This window comes from Equus caballus, chromosome 28 (assembly GCF_041296265.1).
Source record: "Equus caballus isolate H_3958 breed thoroughbred chromosome 28, TB-T2T, whole genome shotgun sequence".
Lineage (NCBI taxonomy): Eukaryota > Metazoa > Chordata > Mammalia > Perissodactyla > Equidae > Equus > Equus caballus.
In genome coordinates this window covers 40,720,433-40,744,795 of record NC_091711.1, presented here as the reverse complement: position 1 = coordinate 40,744,795, position 24,363 = coordinate 40,720,433, and the positions used below count along the sequence as shown (strand labels likewise).

At 53.5% G+C, this 24,363-nt stretch overlaps 1 protein-coding gene across 21 annotated transcripts in view; it reads left to right on the top strand.

The window, feature by feature from the left end:
• The window catches only part of PLA2G6 (phospholipase A2 group VI), a 55,826-nt gene extending 32,108 nt beyond the window's left edge, over nucleotides 1-23,718 (top strand). For 8 of the 21 annotated variants that reach the window (XM_070253973.1, XM_070253971.1, XM_070253967.1 and 5 more), the window contains 10 exons: nucleotides 3,561-3,669; nucleotides 4,759-4,920; nucleotides 6,766-6,844; nucleotides 9,230-9,393; nucleotides 11,268-11,418; nucleotides 20,042-20,178; nucleotides 20,571-20,725; nucleotides 21,947-22,114; nucleotides 22,650-22,723; nucleotides 22,899-23,718. In XM_070253973.1, the coding sequence (XP_070110074.1) occupies nucleotides 3,561-3,669; nucleotides 4,759-4,920; nucleotides 6,766-6,844; nucleotides 9,230-9,393; nucleotides 11,268-11,418; nucleotides 20,042-20,178; nucleotides 20,571-20,725; nucleotides 21,947-22,114; nucleotides 22,650-22,723; nucleotides 22,899-23,043 (1,344 nt within the window). In that variant the 3' untranslated portion in view covers nucleotides 23,044-23,718. Of the gene's footprint in view, nucleotides 1-3,560; nucleotides 3,670-4,758; nucleotides 4,921-5,618; nucleotides 5,654-5,739; nucleotides 5,795-6,765; nucleotides 6,845-9,229; nucleotides 9,394-11,267; nucleotides 11,419-20,041; nucleotides 20,179-20,475; nucleotides 20,726-21,946; nucleotides 22,115-22,649; nucleotides 22,724-22,898 lie in introns of all 21 variants that reach the window. The other 13 variants (XM_070253978.1, XM_070253975.1, XM_070253980.1 and 10 more) reach the window with 3 other exon arrangements.
• The last annotated feature ends 645 nt before the right edge of the window (nucleotides 23,719-24,363 follow it).

Sequence of the window (24,363 nt, the reverse complement as noted above, 5' to 3'; positions counted from 1 at the left end):
CGGAGTGAGCCTCCCACGGATGTTCCTCCTTCCCGGCACCGTTAGGGGAAGACGTCCATCTGCATGTTGTTCTTGCCTGCCCGGTGGACCGTGGCTGCTGGAGGGCAGGGCTTGCTTGAACATCTCGGTAGCCCATGGGAGGTGTTGGCCACGTTTTTTGGTTTGTTGTAGAACACGGTCCCTGCCCTTAGAGCCCCTGCCATCTGGCTAGACGACTACGGCACGAACATGGTAAATGCGGGGAGGGAGTGTCACTGCGTTACAGGCAGGGTGTGTGTGTGTGTGTGTGTGTGCTATAGCAATGTCACATGCACACCAGTCTCGGAGGGATAGAATCGGAGAGACTCTGGGACTCTAAAAGAAGTAGATTTATGACAAATTCTATGACATCTTGCTTTATACCAAAGGCCATAACCATGGAGGAGATACTGTTGCCCAAGAGGCGGAAACTAGAAATGAAACCGTGGACGTTTTTTGCACTGAGTGGGCCCTTAGAATGATCTGGTTCAGCAGCTCTCGAACTTTTTGGTCTATGTGGTCCCTTTATGCTCTTAAAGATACCGAGGGGGGCTGGCCCCGTGGCCGAGTGGTTAAGTCTGTGCGCTCCGCTGCAGGCGGCCCAGTGTTTTGTTGGTTCGAATCCTGGGCGCGGACATGGCACTACTCATCAAACCACGCTGAGGCGGCGTCCCACATGCCACAACTAGAAGGACCCACAACGAAGAATATACAACTACGTACCGGGGGGCTTTGGGGAGAAGAAGGAAAAAAATAAAATCTTTAAAAAAAAAACAAAAAAAATTACCGAGGATCCCAAAGAGTTTTTGTTTATATGGATTTTTGTGTGTCTGTATTTACCATATTAGAAATTAAAAGTGAGACATTTTCAAAATACTTATTAATTCATTTAAAAATAATAATGAACCAATCACATGCTAACATAAGTAACATTTTTTTATGAAAAACAACTTTATTTTCCAAAACAAAAAATAACCGGCTGAGAAGAGTTGGCGTCGTTTTACATTTTGGCGAATCTTTTGAGTGCCTGGCCTCGGAGAAGATGTTGATTCTCCCATCTTCTACTACGTTCATTCTGTTGCTATATGTTGTTGAATGTGTGCTGAAGAACGTGAAGAAAATCTGGCCTCGCCTAGATACGTAGTTGGACAAGATGTGTAGCTGCGCCTTTTCAGATCCTCGAGAATGTTCTTCCTCGCTATTACACTGAAACTGGATGGGGGGTAGTTTCTGACAGGTTGGTACCAGTGGGCGCTCTAAAACCATCTCCGTGACTTTTCACACTTTGTTACCTTGAAATCCTTTGGCATCTCTTGCGCTTTGCATGGATCTTTCTACCCATGCACGATTTCGTGTCGTCCTTGGAAAATACTGGTTCACCAGGTACGCATGGCTTCCAAATGTTGACTCATTTCCTTATACAGTTTCAAAACCCCACATCTGTAAATATCACCACCGATCTCATCAGAAAAGTCTTTCAGTTTTGGGAAACTGTCAAGCCCATCACGTCACATACAAGTTTTCCGGAATTCCAATTTTTGTTTGAAAGCTGGGGTTTTATCATTGGCACAAAATACTGCCGGTTGTTTTTCTTGAGGTGACACACTCACTGCATTCGCTTTTGGGAAATTCTCCTAAATACCCGAGGCTGAACAATGGTGGTCTGTCTGTCGGCTGTTCTCTCAAGTAGAGACGGTGTTCCGTGGGAAGAAGCAGCTAGTTCTGCTCGCAACTCAAACAATCGCACGAGTGCTCTTTCTCAGGACAACGTCATGCGTGGGTACACCACAGAAAGCTTTGTCCATGCTCTCCACGTTATGACACTGAACACGCAGTGTCGCAGTTGAAATAATTAACAATTCTTACTGCTTCATCAAGGGCATTCTTAAGTGGCTGGCTTTTTAATTAATTTCTTTGTCTTTTACTGTGAGCGCGTGGCAGAGAGGAAACCATGATGACTGTTGGTTTGGCGCCACTGCCTTGCTTGGTGCTAGGCACCAGCAGTTTTATCCACCATTGTTTTTACATCATAGGTGCAAAAGGCAAGCAACATCTTTTTTTTTTCTTTTGAGGAAGATTAGCCCTGAGCTAACTGCTGCCAATCCTCCTCTTTTTGCTGAGGAAGACTGGCCCTGAGCTAACATCCATGCCCGACTTCCTCTACTTTATATGTGGGATGCTGCCACAGCATGGTTTGCCAAGTGGTGCCATGTCCGTGCCTGGGATCCGAACCGGTGAACCCCAGGCCGCAGAAGCGGAACGTGTGCACTTAACTGCTGCGCCACCAGGCCAGCCCTGGCAAGCAGCATCTTGATATTTTTATGAAGACAGTTTTAGTCTGGCAAACCCTTTGAAGAGTCTCATGCATCCACGGGTCCACGGATCTTACTTTGAGAACTGCTGGTGTGGTTCATGGTTTCTCATTCTTCAGTCACTTGCATACCATTTTCACAGTTTTTGGCACATTCATGAACCACTTTTATAATTATGTACTTAATCATTTCTTTAAGTCGGCTTGCTTTTAAACTTACTTAAATTTATTTTGAAGGAAATGTTATACAGTCACGTGCTGCATAACAAAATTTCCGTCAATGATAGACCGAGTATATGACGGTGGTCCCATAAGATTAGTCCCAGAGAGCCTAGGTGTGTAGTAGGCTGTACCTTCTAGGTTTGTGTAAGCACACGCGATGATGTTCACACAAAGACATCGCCTAACAACGCAGCTCTCAGAATGTGTCCCCGTCGTTAAGCGATGCAGGACTTTATCACTACCGTAAGCTGTAAACTGGTGCCACAAATAGAAGGTAGCTAGAAATAAAGTGCATAACTCATGATTAAAATGCACATATTTAGCTGTGCCCATATAAATCCTCGCGGTGCATAAACAACTGTTTGGAAAACTCCATTCCATCTCTTCATTCTCCGGGCAAGGGAGTCAGGCCCCGAGAAGAGGGAGGTGGTAAGACCAGAGCTCAGGCCTCCAGCAGCCAGTCAGTTGGTTTGTCCTGGGAGCCATGCCCTGCCCTGCCGCCCAGCCTCCAAATGTCCACTGCCCAGTGCTGTGTGGAGGGGAGCGTGCCTCAGGGCTGCCACTGGGGGACTTGTACTTGGTTACCCCCTCAGAACTGGCACCCTGGACCGGATGGGTCCAGCCTTCTCTTTGCTCACTCACCCTCTCCCTGCTACTCCTGAAAGCGATCAGCAGCTGACCCTTCAATCTCCCCATGGCTCCTGGGTCAGGGGTCATAGATGCATTGCTTCCTTCAAGGAGGAGCTGGTGGGGTGGGGACTGGGGTGGGTCACTTCCAGTTCCTGCCAGGGTTGATAAACCCTCTCCTGGGGATGCTCGTAAGCCTGTTTGTCAGGGCACCACCTTCAAGCGTAGACCTTGGAGGGGCTCAGGTCAAAGGGTTGCAGTGTCTCCCTGTGCTGATGAGAGCCCCACCGGGCTGATGGGTAGAGTGGAAGAGGCCGAGGGTCCTTTTTCTCTTCATTTCTCTGAGCTGTGGCTTATTTTCCCCTTACTCCATCCTTAACAGAAAGACAACGTGGAGATGGTCAAGGCCCTCATTGTGTTTGGAGCAGAGGTGGACACCCCAAATGACTCTGGGGAGACTCCTGCCTTACTAGCCTCCAAGATCAGCAAACGTATGTGCTCTGCCCTCTGGGACCAGGTTAGGGGCGGGGGTGTGTGCAGGGACTAGGGAGGAGGGAAGTCCCAGGCTTCGGGTGCCAGCGTCCTGTCCAGGACCCGCCCCCAGTTGCTCCCTGCACTGAGTGGCTGGGGGGCTGAGAGGGGAAGCCTGCTCTGCCAAGAACAGGGGTCCTGACCGGTAGAAGGAGCCCGCCAAGGAGCTTGCCAAACCAGTATCCTCTTCTGTGGGGCCCCCATCCCACCTCAGGGTGCCGGGACCCCCAGGGCGGGGGGATAGGCAGCAGCAACAGCCCTCTTCCCCGCTCCTGGGAATTCACTAATAGGACCACTTGCAAGAACAACCATGGGTCGACGCGTGCGCTGCACTTTGCAAGTACGTGTGCATGCCCTCGTGCACACAGGCATGCTGCACGCACTGCATGCTCGCTCGGCGAGCCTTGGCTTCAGGGCTGGAACAAGCAGATCCCCCTCCTTAGAAGACTGGAACCCCCTCTGGAGGTCTTCAGGGAGCTGTGGAGGTTCCTGTGGGTATTTGCCTGATAGTGTGTGTGAGCGTGCATGTGCGTGCATACAAGCGTGCATGTGCGTGCATGTGCGCACTACTTTCTGTGGCATCCTTTTCAGTTATCCCATCCGTCAGATGGGAGGAAATGCCCACTGGCCAGCTGGTTAGTCCCTTTCCAGTTCTGAAAGGGACTCTCCATTCAGCAGTTGTGAAAATTGCTGACCATGGAGGTGGGAGTCCTGCTTTCTTGACTGGAGTCAAAGGGGAAGAGGGAATTCCCAAAATACCCGGGCAGGGCCACACCGACCTCCTTCTTCCCTTTGCCCTGGTTGAGCCCCGGTGCCTTCTCTGGCCCTAGAAGCTGCGTGTGCCCCAGGAAGCTGCTTTGGTTGTAACAGACCAGAGTCAGCACACCTGTCGGGGTGGGGTCAGGCCTCCAGGGCACCCCGGTTCCCCCATGTCCCCAGGCATCCTGGTGGATAGGAGAGGGGACGTGTGTGGAAGGAGTGGCCTCTCACTTGTATGTTGACATCGTTTCTGATCCTGTGTGATCTCCCCCTCCCCACACCATGAGAAGTTGTCACTAGGAAGGCGCTCTTAACTCTGCTGAGAACTGTAGGGGCCGACTGCCAGTTGCCACTCGTCTCGGTGGTCCCCGTGCAGCAGGGCTCCGCGGCAGCACACCACCGTGTCTCCCTGGAAAGATCTCAGCCCCCACCGATCAGCTTAAATAACCTAGGTAGGCCTCTGCCCTGTCACGGTCCCTCCTGTCCTGCTGTCCAGCTGGTTCTCAGGCACTTGGGGAGAGCAGTCCTGATCAGAAGGAAACAGGCCCCAGGGCAGAAGTCGCTGAAGGGAGCTAGGGAGGGTGGGGCGGGATCTGTAGCCTCTGGAGGCAGCCAGCAGCCCACAGAGCCCTGAGGCCGGCGGTGGGGGGGGGGGGGGGGGGTCCCTGGCTCATGGCCCACAGTCCATCTTCCCTGAGAGGATGTCCTGGACACAGGTCTCAGGTCTGGGCATCCCCATGGCATCCATGAGGTGGGCGCTTCTGTGGCCTCTCGGTGTCCCCTGGGAGCTCAGGGTGGGCGGTGAGGAGCGCTGTCGCTGGCCCTCTGGCTTCAATGAGGAGTGTTTCTGCCACACTGCTGAGTCTCCGTCAGGCCTGAGGCCCGCGTGCTCCCCCGTCAGCCCCTTCAGTGACCTACAGGCTTTTGACTGTGGCCAGACAATCGGCAGTCTGCTGTGTGCATCATTACTGCCTGTGCAAACGGCCCCTTAGGAGTCGGGGGGCCTTTCTCTGGGCTTTCTGTGGGCTGGCCCACCCAGGGCCCTAGATTGTTTGGGAGCAGGGTCCCCTGAATAGGGCAGTCAGGAGCTGACCCTTGGCAAGCCAGCTTTTTTTTTTTTTTTTTTTTTTTTTTGCTGTTGGCGAAGCAGACTCCAGCACCTCTGGACAGGACAGCCCAGCCACAGTCAGTCCTTCTGGCTCTGCCTCTCTCTGCCCCTTGCCCATCCACTTCCAGGACCTGCCCCCAATCTTTATCTCTCAATTTTACAGGCAGTCAGTCACCCAAACCAGGCTGGATGGTGGGCCTGGGCACGGCATCAGATGGGTAATGCCCTGGCCCTAGAGGGCCGCAGAGCCTGGCCACACCCGCTAGCTGTAGCTCTGCTTCCCTCTTCTTCTCTTTCTCAGCTGCACACCCAGACACATGCTCCCTTCCTTACCGCCTTCTCCCCGCACTCGGTCCACTGCCTCTCCCGGCTGGTCGCCTGCTTATCTGGTCCACTCTCTGGCCACTTGCCCTGGTTGAGGGGACCCCGCCTTGCAGCCTGCCTTCCTGCTTTGCTGCTTTCTGCTCCATGCACAGTGGTGGGGAGGGTCCGACAGAATCTGGATGATGTGGCATCGCTGGGCCAGGCACCTGGGGCTGGGCTGCTTGTCACGAGGGCAGCTACTCCATTGGGTGGACCTTGGGCACAGGGGAAAACGTGAACAGAGTGGACGGGTACATCCTAGGCCGCTGAGGAAATTTCCAGACCTGGGATCAGGACCGGGGGCATCTGAAGAATGGTCGGGGTATCTCCCTTCATTCATGGAGTTAAACCCCGAGGAACGTCCTGACTCAGCCATTTTGTCTAAATGACCTTGGACGAGTCAAGTAACCTGTTTGAGCCTCGTCTGTGGGTTGGGAATGATGCTTCTGGTGATGGCGGGTGTCGGCAGTGCCGGCCCAATGCATGAGCGTTCTGTGAACTGCGAGGCGCAGGACATGACAGGGGCGCTTGTGCTTCAGGGCTTTGGGAGGACGGCGTTGAGGAGAAGCCGGGGGGGCCGGGCAGGGGGGCCCCTTCCCAGAGCAGTGGGCTCCCCTTTGCGTTCCAGCCCGTTTCTCCCTGAGGGGCCTGTGGGCTCTGGATTAGCTGTATCCTGGGACAAAGAGCCCTTCCTGGGGGCAGGAGGCAGATGCTCCTGCTAGGGGAAGTGGTGGGAGGGCGCAGCTCCAGTTCGCTCTCAGGACCCTCGGGGTGGCAGGGACCGGCCCCTGCCTGGCCCCAGCCCACCCTGCCCTGTGCCTCGCAGAACTGCAGGACCTCATGCACATCTCCCGGGCCCGGAAGCCGACATTCATCCTGAGCTCCATGCGGGACGAGAAGCGGACGTAAGTGGAGGGGGGAGGGGGCCCCACAGGGGGCTCGGGCTCCTGTCTAGTCGTCACCACAGCCCTGCGTGGGAGCTCACATCTTCAGTAGCTCACAGCCAAGAGACTGAGTCTTTAGAGAGCCTGGGCCTGCTGCTTCACCAGTGACTGTGCAGGCTCTGGGTCACACAGTAAAGCTGGCTGCAGTCCTGTCCCTGCCCTCTGTGGCCCTGTCGTGGTTTGTCCAGGGAGATGGCCCCGATGCCCCTGGAGAGAGACCTCCGTTGCTGAAGTGCTGAGCCTACTTGCCTCTGAGTCCACCCCACTCTGGACCCCTCCTCCCTCCACAGAGCTAGTGGGGTGGACTGGTTTCCCAAGCACCCGCTGGATACGCAGGCCCATCCTGGCAGGCAGGCCTGGGTGATGGGCACAAAGAGAAGAAACCCAAGCGCTGTCCTGGAGGACCTTCCCTGGCGCCCAGAATCAGTGCCTGCCGGCTCGGCAAATTACCAGGACAAACGTGTTTCCCACTGACTATGCTTTGCCCGCCCCGCCCTTCGTAAGACAGTTGGCTTCTTCTCTGTTTATTGCTATCCCGTGTTCCTCACAGCCCTCCTGGGGGGTATTAGTAGCTTTGTTTTACAAATGCAGAACATGAGTCCCCGAGAGATTAAGTGCTTCCCTCAAGGTCACACAGAGTGAGTGTCCAGGTCTTTGAGTCCGTGCCCTTTCTGTGACTGCAGCCTCTGTTCCGGCTGTGTCCCTGGTCCAGCCCTGCAGGGAAAATTCCCTCCCGGAAGCAGATGCAGCCCCTCTCCGTGGGCCAGGCAGCCGCACCTCGCCACTCTGCTTCTCCTCTCCTGAAGGAGCCGCCTCAGTTGGCATATCCCACTTGTTTCACGGCCGCCCTGTAATATGTGCCCTGGGGGTGACTGCCCATCAGCGTTCTCACCCTTGCCTCCCACTGCACATGCTGTGCACACCCACACGTCTGTGCAGGGATTAGGAGGGTCCCAGAGGGATTGGAGGAGAGGACGCAGATTTCCCACCAAGACCCAGGGAGTCTGCCTGAGCCTGAGCACCCTCCCTGGAGGTGGGGCTGAGGCGAGAGTCAGGACACCCCTGTGGGGACCGCAGCACGCGGGTCTCTGAGTTACATAGCTCAGCCCTGCTCCCTGGGTCAATCCCTCTATTGCCAGCCCCGCGTGCTCGGAAGGGCTCTTGCATGTTTGCTCTTGCCCCCCTGGCCAGGGGCCCTGCAGGCCTCCAGTGACAGCACAGCCTCCCCTGCCACCCTCTGGGCTTGCTGTAGAGCTGGGCAGCTTGTCCAGGAAAAGACGAAGGAACCTGGAGGCGGGCCACACTGGCCGCCTTCATTCACCAGCTGCCTATTGGGCACGTCCCATGCACACTGGATCCGTAGCATTGCACAGAGCAGAGCTGGTCCCTGCCCTCAGGGCGCTTCCAGCCCAGCTGGGGAGAAAGACAGTAAACAAGAGGACAAGAAATGGTTCCTTATGGAAGTGAAAAGTGCTTTACCCTGAGGAGGTGGCTGAGGCAGCAGCGAGCGGAGCTGGAGGGTCCTGACTGCGTCAGGGCAGGCTTCTTCCAGCAGTGACATTTAAGATGAGGAGGAGACCGACAGGAAGCTTCCGGCTCTGAGCACAGACTGTGGAGGGCTTCCCCTGGGGCAAGGAGCTGGGCATGGCAGGACCCAGGGAGGCATGTCAGGGCATATTGGAGAGTGGGGGACTCAGGAGTCAGCAGCCCCAGGTCCAGATCCCGCAACATCACTTAGCACCCGTGTGACTCTGGTCGGCCACCTAACCTCAGCTTCGTTCCTTCATTCCTGCACAGACATGTGCGGGTTAACAGGCAGTGCCTGCCTCAGTGGGGTTTGGGACATTTAAATGAATTCATACTGGTGGAAGCCCCTCACAGCCTCATAGCTCCTGGCACATAGAGGGTCCTTTCTCTTCCCTCCCCTGCTGCTCCCCTCCACCCATGGAGGGTCCTGACCCTGCTCCTCTGCCCATTCCTGGCCAGCTGTAGGATACCAGCCTGTTGAAATCAGACTTTTGTCTGGCGTCGGCTCCTGGTACTGGGAATCTAGACCTGTCCCCAGGGAGCTCCCTGTCCAGAGTTGGGGGACAGACCCAGGGTTCTGCTGAAGTGGCGCCTGGCCAGTGAGGCCTTCCCTGCACCTGCCCCCCTCACCCTCCTCTGTCGCATTTTTCACTGCCCCCCCCCCTCCCCCGCCGTGTCACACACAGGCTGTGAGGGCTTGGTCTTCACATGCTCACGTGGCTGCAGCTGCCACAGTGCAGATGCTCAGGGACATGGGCTCAAGTGCGGGAGCCGGGCTGTAGTGAAACCCGCTCTTTCCCACTGCTGTCCCCACTGCAGCCATGACCACTTGCTCTGCCTGGACGGCGGGGGTGTGAAAGGCCTGGTCATCATCCAGCTCCTCATCGCCATCGAGAAGGCCTCAGGCATCGCCACCAAGGACCTCTTTGACTGGGTGGCAGGGACCAGCACCGGGGGCATCCTGGCCCTGGCCATTCTGCACAGTGAGGGCAGCCCCCTGGGCAGTGGGGGCGGGGCAGGGTGGGGTGTGTAGACCAGCCCTTGGAGCGGGCTGAGTGTATCTCAGATCCTTGCCCAGAGGGCCGTGGGGGAGGGCAGCACTTCTAAGCCCTTTGTGGGGCGCCTGAGGGTGTTGGGGTCTAGGGCTGGCAGGAGAAGGGCTGGGGGGTTGGGCTGGGGTTTGATGCCCCCGCCCAGCCGTGGAGAACAGAACCAGGTGCCCTTCCTTTCAGTGTAGGAAGCATTTTTGTATCCGTTGCATCAGCGGCTCCTCCCCATGCCCCTGCGAGCCAGGCACCACAGGGCCTTGAAACCTGCTGGAAATAAGGCAAACTATTCTGATGGCAGGTGGAGCAGATGGTCTCAGGGGTGAAGAGCCACTAAGTCACAGAATGTCAGAGACCTAGTCTGCACGCTTCATTTACCCGCTGGGAAATTGAGGCCGTAGTGGAGAGAAGTGACCCAGAGTCACAGAGGCCATCTGAGGGGTTGCTGGGACTGGGCCAGCCCCCTAGACTCCCAGCCCAGCTCTTCCCAAGGCCACAGGCCACTGGTGCAGTGTGCTTTCACTGCAGCTTCACGAAGGTGACAGGGCACTTCACTTACTGGACAGACTTCTGAGTGGGCCTTGTCTTGACTCAAGTGGGGTCTCCTTTATGGAGCTCTCGGGGCTGTGAGAGTCTGCCCTTGGGGGCCCCTCCCAGAAGAGGGCCCAGCCCCACCCCGGCAGGAGTCGTCCTCCGCCTCAGCCCCCCTGACCAGCAATCCCTGCCCTGGTTGCGGTTGGGTTCCATGCTCTCCAGTATGTCTTCCAGACCTGAAGGCACCAGGAGAGGGACCCCCTGCTTCGGGGACAGCAGTGCCTGCCAGCCAGGACTGTGCTGGGTGCTAGGGACATGGGGCTGAGCCAGGCGCATGGTCAGGTCGGGGAGGCCCAGGCATCTGGGGCTCACCTTGGAAGGAGGCCATGGCCCGGCAGTCCAGGGTGTGCAGGGACGTGGGGCAGAGCCAGGCCAGGTGGCTGCCGGGAGCAGCGTCCCGTGGGCCTCTGGGAAGTGGAGGGTCTTCGGTGAGCAGGTTGCCAGGACTTGTTGCCCAGCAGTTTACTTCATTTTGATGGTTCTCCCCATAGCCCTGTGAGGCTATAGTTGGGGAAACTGAGGACCAGAGAGGGTCACCCAGTGAGTCAGAGCAGAGCCAGGACCAGGTCTCTCCCTTGGCCTCAGGGGCCCCATGGCCCCTCTCTGGTCTTTGTTCCTGTCTTCCTGAGAGGCGCCATCTCAGGGGCCTGCCTGCGCCCCATGGGGCAGGGCACAGTGGGCAGAGGTTCTAGCCTCTCCTCCACGGTGCGTCCCTCCCTTCTGCAGGGGACGTTTGTCCCCCTTCCAGGGCTATGGGAGGGATCTGAGAGGCCACCTGGTGCAGCCTCCCATGGGCAGAAGGCCCCTCTCCCCAGCCCCCTGCTGCCACCTTTGGCCGGTGAGGCCCACAGCCTGCCCCTTTGACCCTGTCTGTCCCCGGAGCCTCAGAGGACAGGGCAGGCCCTTCTGTTCCTCGACAAACAGTGGAACTAGATGTGGAAGCTTTTTCACTTTCAGGGCCCTTTTTAAAGGAAAACAGTACAAAATTATGAATGCAAAATTAAGGACAGAGCCTTGGGGCTGCTGAAGGGGGGCTTCTGCCTGTGTGGGAGGTGGCAAAGAGGGCCCGGGAGCTCCAGCTGGCTTAATCCGCCCCTCTCTGGCCTCCTCCGGCCACCACTGGCCTCTGGTGCCCGCAGCTGGCCTGGGCCCAGGCCCTCGGTCAGGGGCGTGGCCCTCGTGTCACCCCCGCCTCCGGCCGACCCCCTTGTTCCTAGGCAAGTCCATGGCCTACATGCGGTGCTTGTACTTCCGCATGAAGGATGAGGTGTTCCGGGGCTCGCGGCCCTACGAGTCGGGGCCCCTGGAGGAGTTCCTGAAGCGGGAGTTTGGAGAGCACACCAAGATGACGGACGTCAAGAAGCCCAAGTAAGCCTCCTGGGCGGGAGCCGGGCGCCCCTGCGCGGTTCCCTGGGGACAGGACTCCCTGCCTGGTCTGACCAAAGCTGGGGGTGGTGGAGGGCAGCTGCTTCCTTGTCAGCCGGGCTTCTCCCTGAGAGCACGGGTGCAGAACACCTCCACCTGTGTGTCATGCTTTTCCACCCAAACTGCACATCCCTGGGTCAGAAGGGTCGGTTCTGGTCCACCACACTCGGGATCTTCGTGTTGAGCACAGCTCTGCCCCAGGCACTGTGTGTGCGCGTGGCGGTGATGCACGTGACCAGCAGGTGGGAAGGCTCCCGGTCCGGTTGGGAGATAAATCACCTGAGATGTGGCAGGCCTGCAAGGCAGCGTGCCCTCAAGAGCTTCCAGAAGAGCCTACAGCATGGCTACTTCTTTGTAGTCCTCCCTTCCCCAGAATGACTTTGTTGTCTGTCTGATGCCCATCTCATCTGCCAGACCGTGAGCTCCCTGAAGCAGGAACATGAACACCTTGTTTGTCCTGTAGCCCCAGCATCTAGCCCACGGCCTGCCGCAGCGCAGGCCATTGAAAAGTGTTCATCAACTGACCAACCATCAATGGGAGCAAGAGGGAGAAATGACTGAGGAGGAGGTAGTCAGGGAGGGCTCCCTGGAGGAAGTGAAGTACGAATGAGGCCTGGAGGGTTGGGGAAGATTTTTTTCATATTAAAGCTTGTTTTTTTTTCATTTTAAGAATAATATATAGTCTTTTAAGAAAACTGGGAAAATACAGAGAGTAAAAAGAAGAGGAATGTGTCATCCATGATATATTAACCATAAGATAATATTTTGGAAACATTTTTGTATATTTCATCCTAGACATTTTTTTCTTTTTTTAATGGTGACATAGAACATACGTTTAGAAAAGTACATAAACCAGCTCAATGAATAATTAGAAAACAAACACCCACTTGACCACCAGCCAAGTTGGTAAGCCCCTCAAGCGTGTTCCCCCCGCCCCCTCAGGGTAGCCCCTCTCCTGACCCGTGTGAAGCAGGTTTCCCGGCTGTTCCGTGCAGTTCCACTACCTGCGCGTGGAACTCTGAACAGCATGGTTTTGGCCTTGCGTGTCCCTGGGTGTGGACAGAATCGTTTGGCGTGTTCTCTCTTCTTTCCGTCAGTGTACGTCTGTCATCGTGCTCTCTGCTGTTGGGTGAGGCTGTGCTTGGTTCGTTCTCGCTACTATGCAGGGTTCCGTCCTGTGACTACACCCCACGGTTTATTTCCCCGAATGCCTTCGATGGACCCTTGGGGAGTTGGGAGCTCCTACAGAGCGCGGTGGTGGACATCTGGGGACATGTTTTCTGACCCACACGTGTCCCAGCCTCCCTGGAGTCCACGCCTAGGAGGAGAGTTGCCGAGTCTCAGGACGCGTGGCCTCAGCGCCTACATTCCGCCCAGCTGTCTTCCAAAGTGGCGGCCTCTGTTTTCACCCCCATCAGCCGGGTCGAGAGGCCTGTTGCTCTGCATCCTGGCCAGCGTTTGATTGTCCTCAAATGTTTTTATCTTTACAAATCTTTGAGGGAGTAAGATGGTGTCTCTGCTGGTTTGAATTTTCATTTTCATGATTACTGGGGAGGTTGAACACCTTTTCCAATATTTAAAGGCCGTTTGAATTTCTTCTTTTGTAAAGTTCCTCTTCAAATGTTTTGCCTATTTTTGGCAAAATTGGGTTGTGTGATTTTGGAGTTAGGAGTCTTCTCTTAATAATCTTTTTTATATTTTGAAAACTAGTCCTTTGATGAGTATATAGATTTGAAATCTTTCCTCCCACTCCCTGCCTTGTCTTTTCACTCTCTGTGGCGTTTTGTAATAAGAGGATGTTCTTGAAGTGATAGAGTTTAGAAATGTTTCCATCTTGTAGTTTGTACTTTTCACGTCCGTCCATTCAAGAACCCTTCCCTATCCTGGGGCAGGAGCCATTTTCCTGTGTCAGGTCCGAAAGCTCTCCGGATCTGCCTTTCCTGTTTCGGTCTTTTATCAACCTCGAATTGGTTTTTGTATCAGGAGCGATCCAATTTCATGTTTCCACCTGAATAACCGGTCTCCCAGCCTCATCTGTGAAGTCTGGCTCTCCCTCGCCGCCTGGAGGCCTCCCTCCCTCACGGTGGGTCAAGGGCCCTTGCTCGGGTCTCTTGCTGGCTGAGCTCTGTTCCGTGGGCTGGACGTCTGTGCCTGTGCCCAGAGCCCGGAGCCCTAACTCCACAGCGTTCCAGTAAGTCCTGGTGTCGGGGGCAGCCGGGCCTCCCACCTTGTCCTCCTCCACGAGGACCATGGCTAATCTTGGAGGCCCTGTAGAGGAGTGGTTAAGAGCATGCACCCTGTAGCCTTTTCTTCTCGAAAGTGGGAATAATATACCACCTGCTCCCTGGGGTTTTCGTGAGGAGTAAAAAAATTATTATTTACAAAGCACCTAAAAGGCTTCCATATAAATTGTAGAATCAGATGTCAAATTCTACAGAAAATCAAATCCTGGTGGGATTTTGGTTGAGATTACATTGAATCTGTCAGTTTATTTGGGGGAGAACTGACATCTGAAAACACTGAATCTTCAATTAGAGAACTTAGTAAAATATCCCATTTGTTCAGAGTTTCTCAGTACAGTTTTATGGTTTTATCTGTAGAGATCTTACGCATCTGTTGTTTTTATCTGTTTAGGTATTTCATATGTTTTGTGCTACTGTAAATAATACATTTTTAAACATTTTGTTTTCTAACTGTAGCTGGTGTTTAGAAATACCATTTGTTTATTTACTTTAAAATTTTTAATTGCGGTAAAATACACATCACATGAAATTTACCATCTTAACCTTTTTTTTGGTGAGGAAGATTGTCCCTGAGCTAACGTCTGTGCCAGTTTTCCTCTTTTTGTATGTGGGACACTGCCACGGCGTGGCTTGATTAGCAGTATGTAGGTCCGCGCCCAGGATCTGCACCTGCAAACCCCGAGCCGCCGAAGCAGAGTGCGAACTTGACCACTCCGCCCCGGGCCAGCCCCCCATCTTAACCATTTGTAAGTGTACGATTTAGTGGCGATAACTGTATTTACACTGGTGTGTAAGTGATCTCCTGAACTCTTCCATCTTGCAGAACTGAAACTCTTGCACCCGTTAGACAACTCCCCATCCCCTCCCCACAGCCCCCGGCGACCGCCATCCTACTTTCTGTCTCTGAGTTTGACTGCACTGAGCACCTCATGGAAGTGGAATCGGACAGTGTCTGTCTTTGTGTCTGGCTCCTTTCACTGAGCATAATGTCCTCAAGGTTCATCTGGGTTGTAGCACGTGTCAGAAGTTCCTTCCTTTTTAAGGCCGAAGAATATTCCATTATATGTCTGTACCACACTGTGTCTATCCCTTCGTCTGTCGATGGACGTGTGCACCGTTTCCACCTTTTGGCTGCTGTGCACATGAGTGCACGACGTCTGCTCGAGTCCCTGCTGTCCGTTCCGGGTGCCTCTGCAGAGAGAATTCTGATGGGCTCAGTTTGCTAAGATCTAGTGCAGGATTTTGCATCCATGCTCATGAGTGAGCTTGATCTTTGTTTCCCCATTTGGGGATTGCTGGGTTTTGGTTTTGGGGGAGTATTTCCTCTTTTGGTGTTTTCTGGAAGAGTTAGTATAATAGTGAGTTTGCTTTTTCCTTGGATTTTTGGAGAGTCTGCCAGTGAAGTGCTCTCCGCCTGGCGTCTGCTTGAGGGACGGTTTTCGATGATGGGATTAATTTCTTTGACAGTTCTAAGACTGTTAGGGTTTCTAAGTGTCTTTTTGAGTTGGTTTTGGTTTTGTTTCTCTGGGAACGTGTCCATTTGATCAGATCTTCAAATTCACTCGCGTAGAGTCGTCGGCAATATTCTCTTACTCTGTCCCAGCGTCTGCAGCATCGCTTGTCATGCCCCTTTTCATTCCCCGTATTTCCGCCGCCTGTTTTCTTCCTGATCAGTCTAGTCACAGACTTCTCAATTGGGTTAGTCTTTCAGAAAACCAGTCAGCTCTCTATTGTATGTATTCTGTTTCATTAAATTTCTGCTCTTATCTTTATTCCTTCTTGTACTTTCTTTGGGTTTACTTGGCTGTTCTTTTTTAAACTTGTTGAAATAAATGTTTTGCTCATTGATTTTCAGCCTTTTTTCTGTTCTACTGGATATGTGTATATATTATATATGCACGTAGCTGTATGTGTGGGTAATCTAAACATTTTCCTCTCCGTACTGCTTTAATTATATCCTGTAAGCAGATTTATGATTGTTTGTTTCAAAATATTTTCTAATTTTCATTATAACTTTTTAAACTATAGGTTATTAAAGTGCATTTCTCAGTTTCTAAACTTAGGGGATTTTCTAGTTATATTTTTCTTATTAATTGCTTTGTGGCCAAAGGACATGCTCTATATGATTTTGGTCCTTTAAAATTTGTCAGGACCTGGTTTTTGGCCTTTACAGTCAGTTTTTGTGCATGCCCCATGTGTAATTTAGAAGAATATGGATTCCACATTTGTTGGGTGCCAAGTTCTATACATGTCGATTAAGGCGTATTGGCTAGGAATGTTGTTTAAAATTTCCAAATCGTCCATATCCTTACTAGTTTTTGTCGACTTCTGTCAATTATTGAGAGTGATAGGTTGAAATCTCCTACTCTGGGAATTTTTGCCTTTTCGCCCTTTAGTTCTGTCAATTTTTCTTTTAATATTTTGACACCATGCTAATAAGTGCATAGAAATTTACGTTTTTGTGTTTTTTTCTGGTGACTGGAATCTTCTATTATTAGGAAGCAGCCCTCTTTGTCTCTAGGGATGCTTTTTGTTTTAAAGCCTGTTTGTCTGATATTAATGGAGTCATCCCAGCTTTCTTTGGTTCTATTTCCATGGTATATCGGTACTTGTTTTTTCATCCCAGCTTCTGGAATCCTGTGTTTTAGATGTATCTCTCATAAATAGCCCATAGTTGGATTTGTTCTTTGTCTAATCTGTCACTTTTTCTTTTTACCTGGAGCATTTAGTCCATTTATAGATTTTTAATGTGTAGTAATATATTCATTTAATTTAACTACTTAGTTAAGTCTGGTTTAGCTGATTGGTTTGACTCCAGAACCTAGTTAGTCTAATAGTTTATATGGCTGGTCCATTTATATTTACGTAATTACTGGTATATTTGGGATGATATATGCCATCCTATTTTGTTCTGCATTTCTTTTTCTCTTTCTCACCTTCTTTTGGAATTACTGAATAGTTTTAATCATTACATCCCACCTCCCCCCCCCCCCAGTAGTTTGAACTCTATGCACTCATTTCTTTTTTTTAGTGCATGCTTAACTTATAACAGCCTAAATTTAATTGATACCATTATCTTCCCCTCAGATGATAAAGGATTTTAAAATACTTTAATTCCATATTTCTTTCCCATCTTATCTATAACTGTTTTCCCATATTTTAAATCAATCTTGTTTTTTAAGCCTCACAAGACATTATTTTATTTATTTATTTTTTTGAGGAAGATTAGCCCTGAGCTAACATCCATGCCCATCTTCCTCTACTTTATATGTGGGGCGCCTACCACAGCATGGCTTGCCAAGCAGTGCCATGTCCACACCCAGGATCCAAACCGGCGAACCCCCGGCCGCCTAAGCAGAACGTGTGAACTTAACCACTGCGCCACCAGCTGGCCCTCTTATTATTTTTTGAAGTTGGCTTTCGTTTAGTTTTAGCCAGTGGTGTGCTGGTAAACCAGATCTTGAGGGGAAGAAGCCCAGATTTGTAGTGTTTGCCAATTCCCATGGCATAAATACTTCCACCATGGTCGGTTTTAAGCTACCAACAGCTTAACAACCAGCTCTGAGATTTAGCAATAGGTTCTTAAGGCCAGTCTGAGCTGGCTGCAGCACACCATTGGGTATGGATGTGTGTGTGTGTGTATATGTGCACACGGATGCATATGCGTATGTGTATGTATATGTGTGTATCACCTCTTTGCTCTGCGTTCTTTCTTGCATCTCAGACTTTCATCTCTGACCACTTTCCTTCTCCCAAAGGACATTCTTTTGACTTTCCCTTAGAGAAGGTCTGCTGATGGTGAATTCTCCACCAGCAGAATTGTTTGAAAATAGTTTTATTTTACTCTTATTCTTGCTGGGTATAGAATTCTAGGCTGGTGATTTTCTTACAGGACATGCAAGATATCATGCTATCATCTTTTAGCTTCCATTGTTGCACTTGCAAAGTCACTTTCAATCTGTTACTCCTTCGAAAGCAAAGGGTCTTTTTTCTCTGGATGTTTTTGTTTATTTGTTCCTTTGTTTTTGGTGCTCTACAGTTGTCCTATGATATATCTAGATGTGAGTTCCTTCTAATTTATCCTGCTTGGGAATTGGTGGTCTTCTTAAGTGTTTAGATTGGTGCCTTTCTTCTGTTCTGGAAACCTGAGTCATTATCTCTTCAACCCTTGCCTCTTCCTAATTTCCTCTCACCTCTCTTCTGGACCATTAAACATATGTTAGATTTTGTGTATCTTCCATGTCTTTTAACTTCTCCTGTATGTTCTCTCATTTTCTCTCTCTGTGGTTGCATTCTGGTTAATTTCTTCTTACTTGTTTTCCAGTTCACTAATTCTCTCTTTAGCTTTATCTAATTTTTCCTTTTAACCCATCCATTGAGTTTCTTATTCTCTTGTATTTTTAAAAAAATCCTAGAAGTACTCTTTGGTTCTTCTTCAAATCTTCTAGGTCATTGCTTATAGTTCCCTATTCCCTGAAGATATTATCAAGCTTGCCTTTGATGTCGTTACACATTGTAAGCACAGCTGTTTTATAATCTTTGTTTGAGGATTCAGCTATGTGCAGTCTGTGTAGGTATGTTTTGCTGTTTATGTTGGTTTAAGCTGGTTCTCGTTCATGGTGTTTTATTTCATTGTGTGTGCCCCAACACTTTTCTTCTGAACTGTGTAGTGGTGTTCCTCAGTGTTGAAAAATAATATGCGCAGTTTCTGTGAGGCCCAGAATGACAGTATCTTTCTTCAGAGTGTCTTGTGTTGTCTCTTCTGGGTACCTAGGCACACTGCCATCTGGGGCCACTGTAACTGAGTTCTTGGCATGAAGGTTTTGAAACTCCCCCCAGGTGATGTGAAATTAGACTGAAAATTCACTGGAGGGTTAGTTTGTGGTTATACATTTTCAGGGATTTTTTTTTCTACCTCCTTTGTCCAGTGGCAATTTTCCTTGCAGCCTCTAGGGGTAGGAAAGGGGCAGGTTTATTTCTGGTTCACCCTTATCCAAGAGTGTAGCTCTTAGGGGTCCCAATCTAATGTGGGGGTCACCCATTAGACCCTAACATTGGCTGGGCCCGGGGCTTTGACTTTTCCCCCCGGTCCCTTGAGGCCATCAGCACTGAGGTTCAGATTTCCTGAGTTTGGTGTCTGCCTTCAGGTCCCAGCAGGGTCTGTGTTCCATTTACCCCTCTGGGTTCTTCCTTATCCTTAGGGTTTACCCTCATCTGTCCTTTCTGTCTTGGCAGGTTTCTATGCTTTTAAAAATATTTTTTAAAAGATTTTTTCCAGCATTTAATTTTTGGTTCAGTGGGAAAGTTGTTGAAATAACCTCTCCGCAATATTCCCAGAAGTGGAAAACTAATCTTTTTTCCCTAGGTTGAGTGTTTTGTTCCCTTTCTTTTATATTTTTCTTGATGACATCACAAATACATTTCTGTGTTGCTCTGAAGTCCTTGCCAGCATAACTTTGAAAGGCTGCAAAACATCCCATTGTTTCCTTACCCCTTCTGTTCTTGCCATTTAGATGGGTTCATTTTTCACTATAATAAATTACACTGCAACAAATAGCCTTGTACAAGAAGCTTCCAGTTGTAGCTAAGATTATTCCTTTAGGACAGATTTTCCGAAATGGAATTCCCAGATCAGGGAGCCAGGGTCTTAATACATACTAGTTTCTGAGGGGGCTGTGCCCATCTCCACTCCCCGCAGTATTTGAGGATGTTGCATCTCTCAAGACAAGTAGGAGTCGTCTTTAATAGGTTTGTAGACGGACAGGTGGAACACTGAAGACGTATCAAGGTGACACGGTAGAAAGTCTCTTCCACTCCTGTCCCGGGGCTGCAGCCCCCAGCGGCCCCCGCCGCAGAGGCAGCGCAATGTTGCAGGTGCTGCCGGGGCCCTTCCAGAGCTAGCCTCTGACCAAGCAGATGGGTACACAGGTTTCTTCGGGTTTTGTTTTTAAATAAATGGGGGCATACGAAACACCGAACCGTGCTTTTCCACTTAGCCATGGGTCTTGGTGCTCGCTGCCTGTCAGTCCCTGCAGCCTTCCTCGGTCGTTCTCACACAGACTGCTGTTGGGGAGCCGCGCTGCGAGGGCCCGTCCACGGCGGGCGTGTCAGTTGTCTCCAGTCGTTTGCTTTAACAGCCGATGCTGCTCAGCCTGTGCATGCCCACCCCCCCGCGTGTGAGAGCGTCTTAGGACGAGTTCCCAGAAGTGGGATCACTGGGTCTAAGGATCAGGCCACTGGCAGTTTGAATGAAGATTGCCAGAGGTGGGCTGCGAGGGGGGTCGGGGAGTGACCTCAGCCGTCTGCTCTTTGTTTTTCCCCAGGGTGATGCTGACGGGGACGCTGTCGGACCGGCAGCCCGCTGAACTTCACCTCTTCCGGAATTACGAGGCTCCGGAGTGTGTCCGGGAGCCTCGGTTCAGCCAGAATATTAACCTGAAGCCTCCAACGCAGCCCTCAGGTTAAACCACGTTTGATGATCTGTGGGAAGCGATTGGCCGAGAGGCTGCGGGGGGGCAGGGGACGTCGTGGGCTTGCCACCAGGCACACCCTGCCCACCACCATCCCACCCACTGGCCTGATCTTCTCTCGGGAGTCTTTATCAGCTGAGGGAGGCAGCGCTGGGGAGCTGTCAGGGCTCAGGCTGGCCCGAGGAGCCTCAGCCACACCCTGCCGTCCACCAGGCCAGCGGGGCCAGATGGCATGGCCTTGTCGGTCCTGCTGCTGAGCAGTTCTGAGCCTCTCCCTCTTCCCGCAGACCCGCCCCCCGACACACACACACCGAGATGTGAAGCATGCGGGTTTCATACCAGTCCCTTGTGCCACTGGGCCACCCTCCTCCCCCACCCCCAGACCAGCTGGTGTGGCGGGCAGCCCGAAGCAGTGGGGCAGCCCCCACCTACTTCCGGCCCAACGGGCGCTTCCTGGACGGCGGGCTGCTAGCCAACAACCCCACGCTGGATGCCATGACCGAGATCCATGAGTACAACCAGGACCTGATCCGCAAGGTGAGAGCCACCTCAGGTCAGAGGGGATGTGAGTGCCCACTGCAGCCACCCCTGTTTCAGCAAATGTTCCTAAGGATTGACTCCAGTTTATGTGTTTATTCATTTGTGCACTCACAGCAATTTTACCTCACTCTTGACCCTGCTTGATTGGCGGCGTCTGCCTGAAGCACTGTGCTAAGAGGGATTCTGAGGCCCAATGTAGACTGAGTGGTGAAGAGTGTTATGGTCACTTAACAGTGTCTGCTGTGAGTGGGGAGGGCAGCACGTGTACCAGTACATGCCAGTCCCAGTGTTAACCCCTGTGCCCAGCCTGGGCACACACGCCTGCCCTTAAGGAGCTCACATCCAGGGCAGACAGTCTGTGCACAAGGACATGCCCCTCCAAGTGCCTCGGGTGCTATGACAGAGGACTGGGCAGGGGCCCAGGAGGTGGATCACCTCTGCTGAGCGGCCGGGGGCTCAGAAAGGGCTCACAGAGGAGGGGACCCCATCCTGCGGCCTCTGGGGAGAGGGCAGTGCAGAGTCCATGATCTAGAGGAAGAGAAGTGGCCCTCAGCCCGAGGAGCTTAGCGCAGAGGCGGCTGAGGCCCCACATGCTGGGAGAGGCAGTGCAGTGCAGTGGTGTGAGCTCGGGCCCAGGAGCAACTTGGCCTCCGGGTTTGGGTCCTGGCCCTGCCTGGGCTTTGCTTCAGCCCCTGCAGGGGTTGCCGACGCTGCCTGCCTGGGGCCCCTTGTGAGGCTCCCACGCGCTCTTATCTGTATGGGGTTAGGGTCAGTGCCTGCCCCCAAGCATGCTGTGAGCTTGCTGGCTGTCCTTATCACTGTGGTCATCATGAAGCCCCAGATGCAGGGGCTCGGCAGTGGGAGAGGCGAGTGCCCTCTAGGGGCCAGATGGGGCACGGTGGGCTGCCTGGAGGAGGAGGGACGTGGTGAGAGACTGGGATGGGGACGGCTCCTGGGAAGATACAAGCCACCTCCCCTTGTGGATGCGGAGCCCGGGTAGGAGTGGCTCACCAAGGTCGTCCAACAGATTGGCAGCAGAGCATGTTCTGGAGCAAAGGGGAGAGGCAGCGCAGGCTGTGCTCCTGCCCCAGGAGGCCTGTCCCCCCATCACGCTCCCCCAGGGCCCCAACCAGCGGCTCTCACCCCTGGGTGCCCCTAACCATGGAAAGGTCCACCCAGGGGAAGGTTCTCCAACCACCCCTGTCCTGTTCCCAACAGGGCCAGGACAGCAAGGTGAAGAAGCTCTCAGTTGTCGTCTCTCTGGGGACAGGGAGGTCCCCGCAGGTGCCCGTGACCTGTGTGGATGTCTTCCGTCCCAGCAACCCCTGGGAACTGGCCAAGACTGTTTTTGGGGCCAAGGAACTGGGCAAGATGGTGGTGGACTGTGTGAGTCTGGGCCCCTCCCCAGGCCCCCTTCCCTCAGGGTCTCAGCCCCAGGGTGACACCTTCATCCTCTTTCTGGGGGCCCCTGGCTGTCGAGGAGGCTCTGTAAAGCCTCTTCAGCCAACTCAGTGCGGGGGGGGGGGGGTCCCTGATTCAGTCTCAGTGCTGGCAGGGACCCTACAGCAGGGCATTTCAAGTGTCTTGTACCTATGGATCCCTTCCTTCAAACACAGCCCCATGTGGAAGCCCAGAAGGTCAGATGGACAAGAGCTGCAGGGGGCGGGGGACGCGGGGGCCTATCCACTCAGCCCCGCCCCCCCATGCTCAGTGACCCTGAACGGGCACTGCTGAGCCACCGGTGAAAACCATAGACTGTGCCCCTCTGATTGCACAGCTGGGACATCGCCGCAGCCCAAGGAGGGGACTCGCCCAGTCTCTCTGCTGCTGGGTGGCTAAGCCAGACTAGACCCTGGGGATCCCAGGAAGGGACCGTGGGTGCCGTGGGTGCTGGGTGCTCACAGGGGCTACTTCTCGCCAGTGCACAGATCCAGATGGGCGGGCCGTGGACCGCGCCCGGGCCTGGTGCGAGATGGTCGGCATCCAGTACTTCAGGTGAGGGCTTGGCCAACACTGGCCCCCGGGCCCCAGCCCCACACCCTGGCCTGACCGGACCTGGCGACCTTCCCCACCTCAGCCCAGGGCATGGCCTTCCCTTCCCCAAGTCCTAGCTCTTGTCTTCTGCCTGGGCCTAGCATCTTGGGTGACCCCTCCTCCTTGACCTGGACAGATTGAACCCCCAGCTGGGGACGGATATCATGCTGGACGAGATCAACGACTCGGTGCTGGTCAACGCCCTCTGGGAGACGGAGGTCTACATCTATGAGCACCGGGAGCAGTTCCAGAAGCTCATCCAGCTGCTGCTCTCGCCGTGAGGCCACCAAGCCCCCAGCCGCCCCCACCCCACCCACCTGCCCAGCCCCTGCTGGGGAGGCCTGGCGAGCTGGTCAGGGCTGAGCCCAGGCAGCTCCATGTCCACAGACCGGCCTCAGAGGGGCCAGGCTTCCTGCCCGAGGCTGCTCCTGAGGCCTCTCTCCCCTCTGTCCCCACCTTCTGGCACTTTTTGTCATTCCAGGCTTACAAAGCCTAGAGCCTCACTCTGGCCTCTCCCTGACTGCCAAGGACAACTGACTCTCAGGCCCGTTGCCCTGTCGGCTCTAACAGTAAGGGCACCCGGGCGTGTCCCCAGCCCTGCCTTGCCCCAGCCCGGCCTCCCAGAGGGCCCTGGGCTCTTCTAGATCCCCGGGGGAGTGCAGCGACCCCTGCCACCCTCTGCCCTCTTCCCTGGGAGCAGGGCTGAAGCAGGGGCTGTCGCCCACCCCGTCAGCAGGGAAAACCCAGGCTCCAGGAGTTGGAGCCCCATTCGACTTTGCTCCTCAACACACGCCCAGCCACCTGCACCCCTCAGAGCTGCCCCACCCCGCGAGCTCTCCTCAGCTCTCAAAGGTCACTCCTATGACTTAAGTTATTTTTCCCGACAGGACGTGGTTTATGATGGGGAGGGGCGCCAGGGGCTGCCTGCAAACTGTGAAATAAACTGTCTGATCCCAGGTCGCCTGTGTTGTGTGCACTGTTGTGTGAGTGCCCGCTCCCTCCCACCAGCACCCTCAGCCTTGACCTTCAGCCTTGACTGTCATCCTCCTGTGCCCCCTCGCACAGATGCTGTTTCTTGGGCTCCCCGGAGTGGGGACACCTCTTCTCTTCTCCAGGCCTCCCCAAATCAGGCCTGTGAGGGTGTTCAGAGGTGGCAGCCAGGCCCACCTGGCCCACGGTGTGGGGCAAGGGAGAGCCCCATTTGCCGAGGGAGAGCCCCATTTGCCGAGGGAGAGGACAAGACCCAGAGAGGGCAGGCTGCTCAGGCCAACCACACAGCAAGTGAGCAGGGCCAAGGTTTGCCCCCAGGTCTGTGTGACTCCAGGGTTTGTGCTGTCCCCTCTCCGGCAGGCGGAGGAGCTGGGCGGGCAGCAGCGGACATGGGCACCTTGGCCCTCAAGGTGCAGGGCTGAAGGGCTCAGGGTAGAGAGAGGCCTGAGCAGAGTGACGACCCGCCTGTGCACCTGGCCTCCAGGGGCTGGGTCTGTCAGGGAGGGTCCTGGAGGAGGGCGCTGAGCAGCTCTGGTCCCATAGGGTGGGCAGTGCCCAGCGCAGTACTGGCAGGGAGGGGTCCTGGCTGGCCTGGGGAAGCCTCGTCCTTG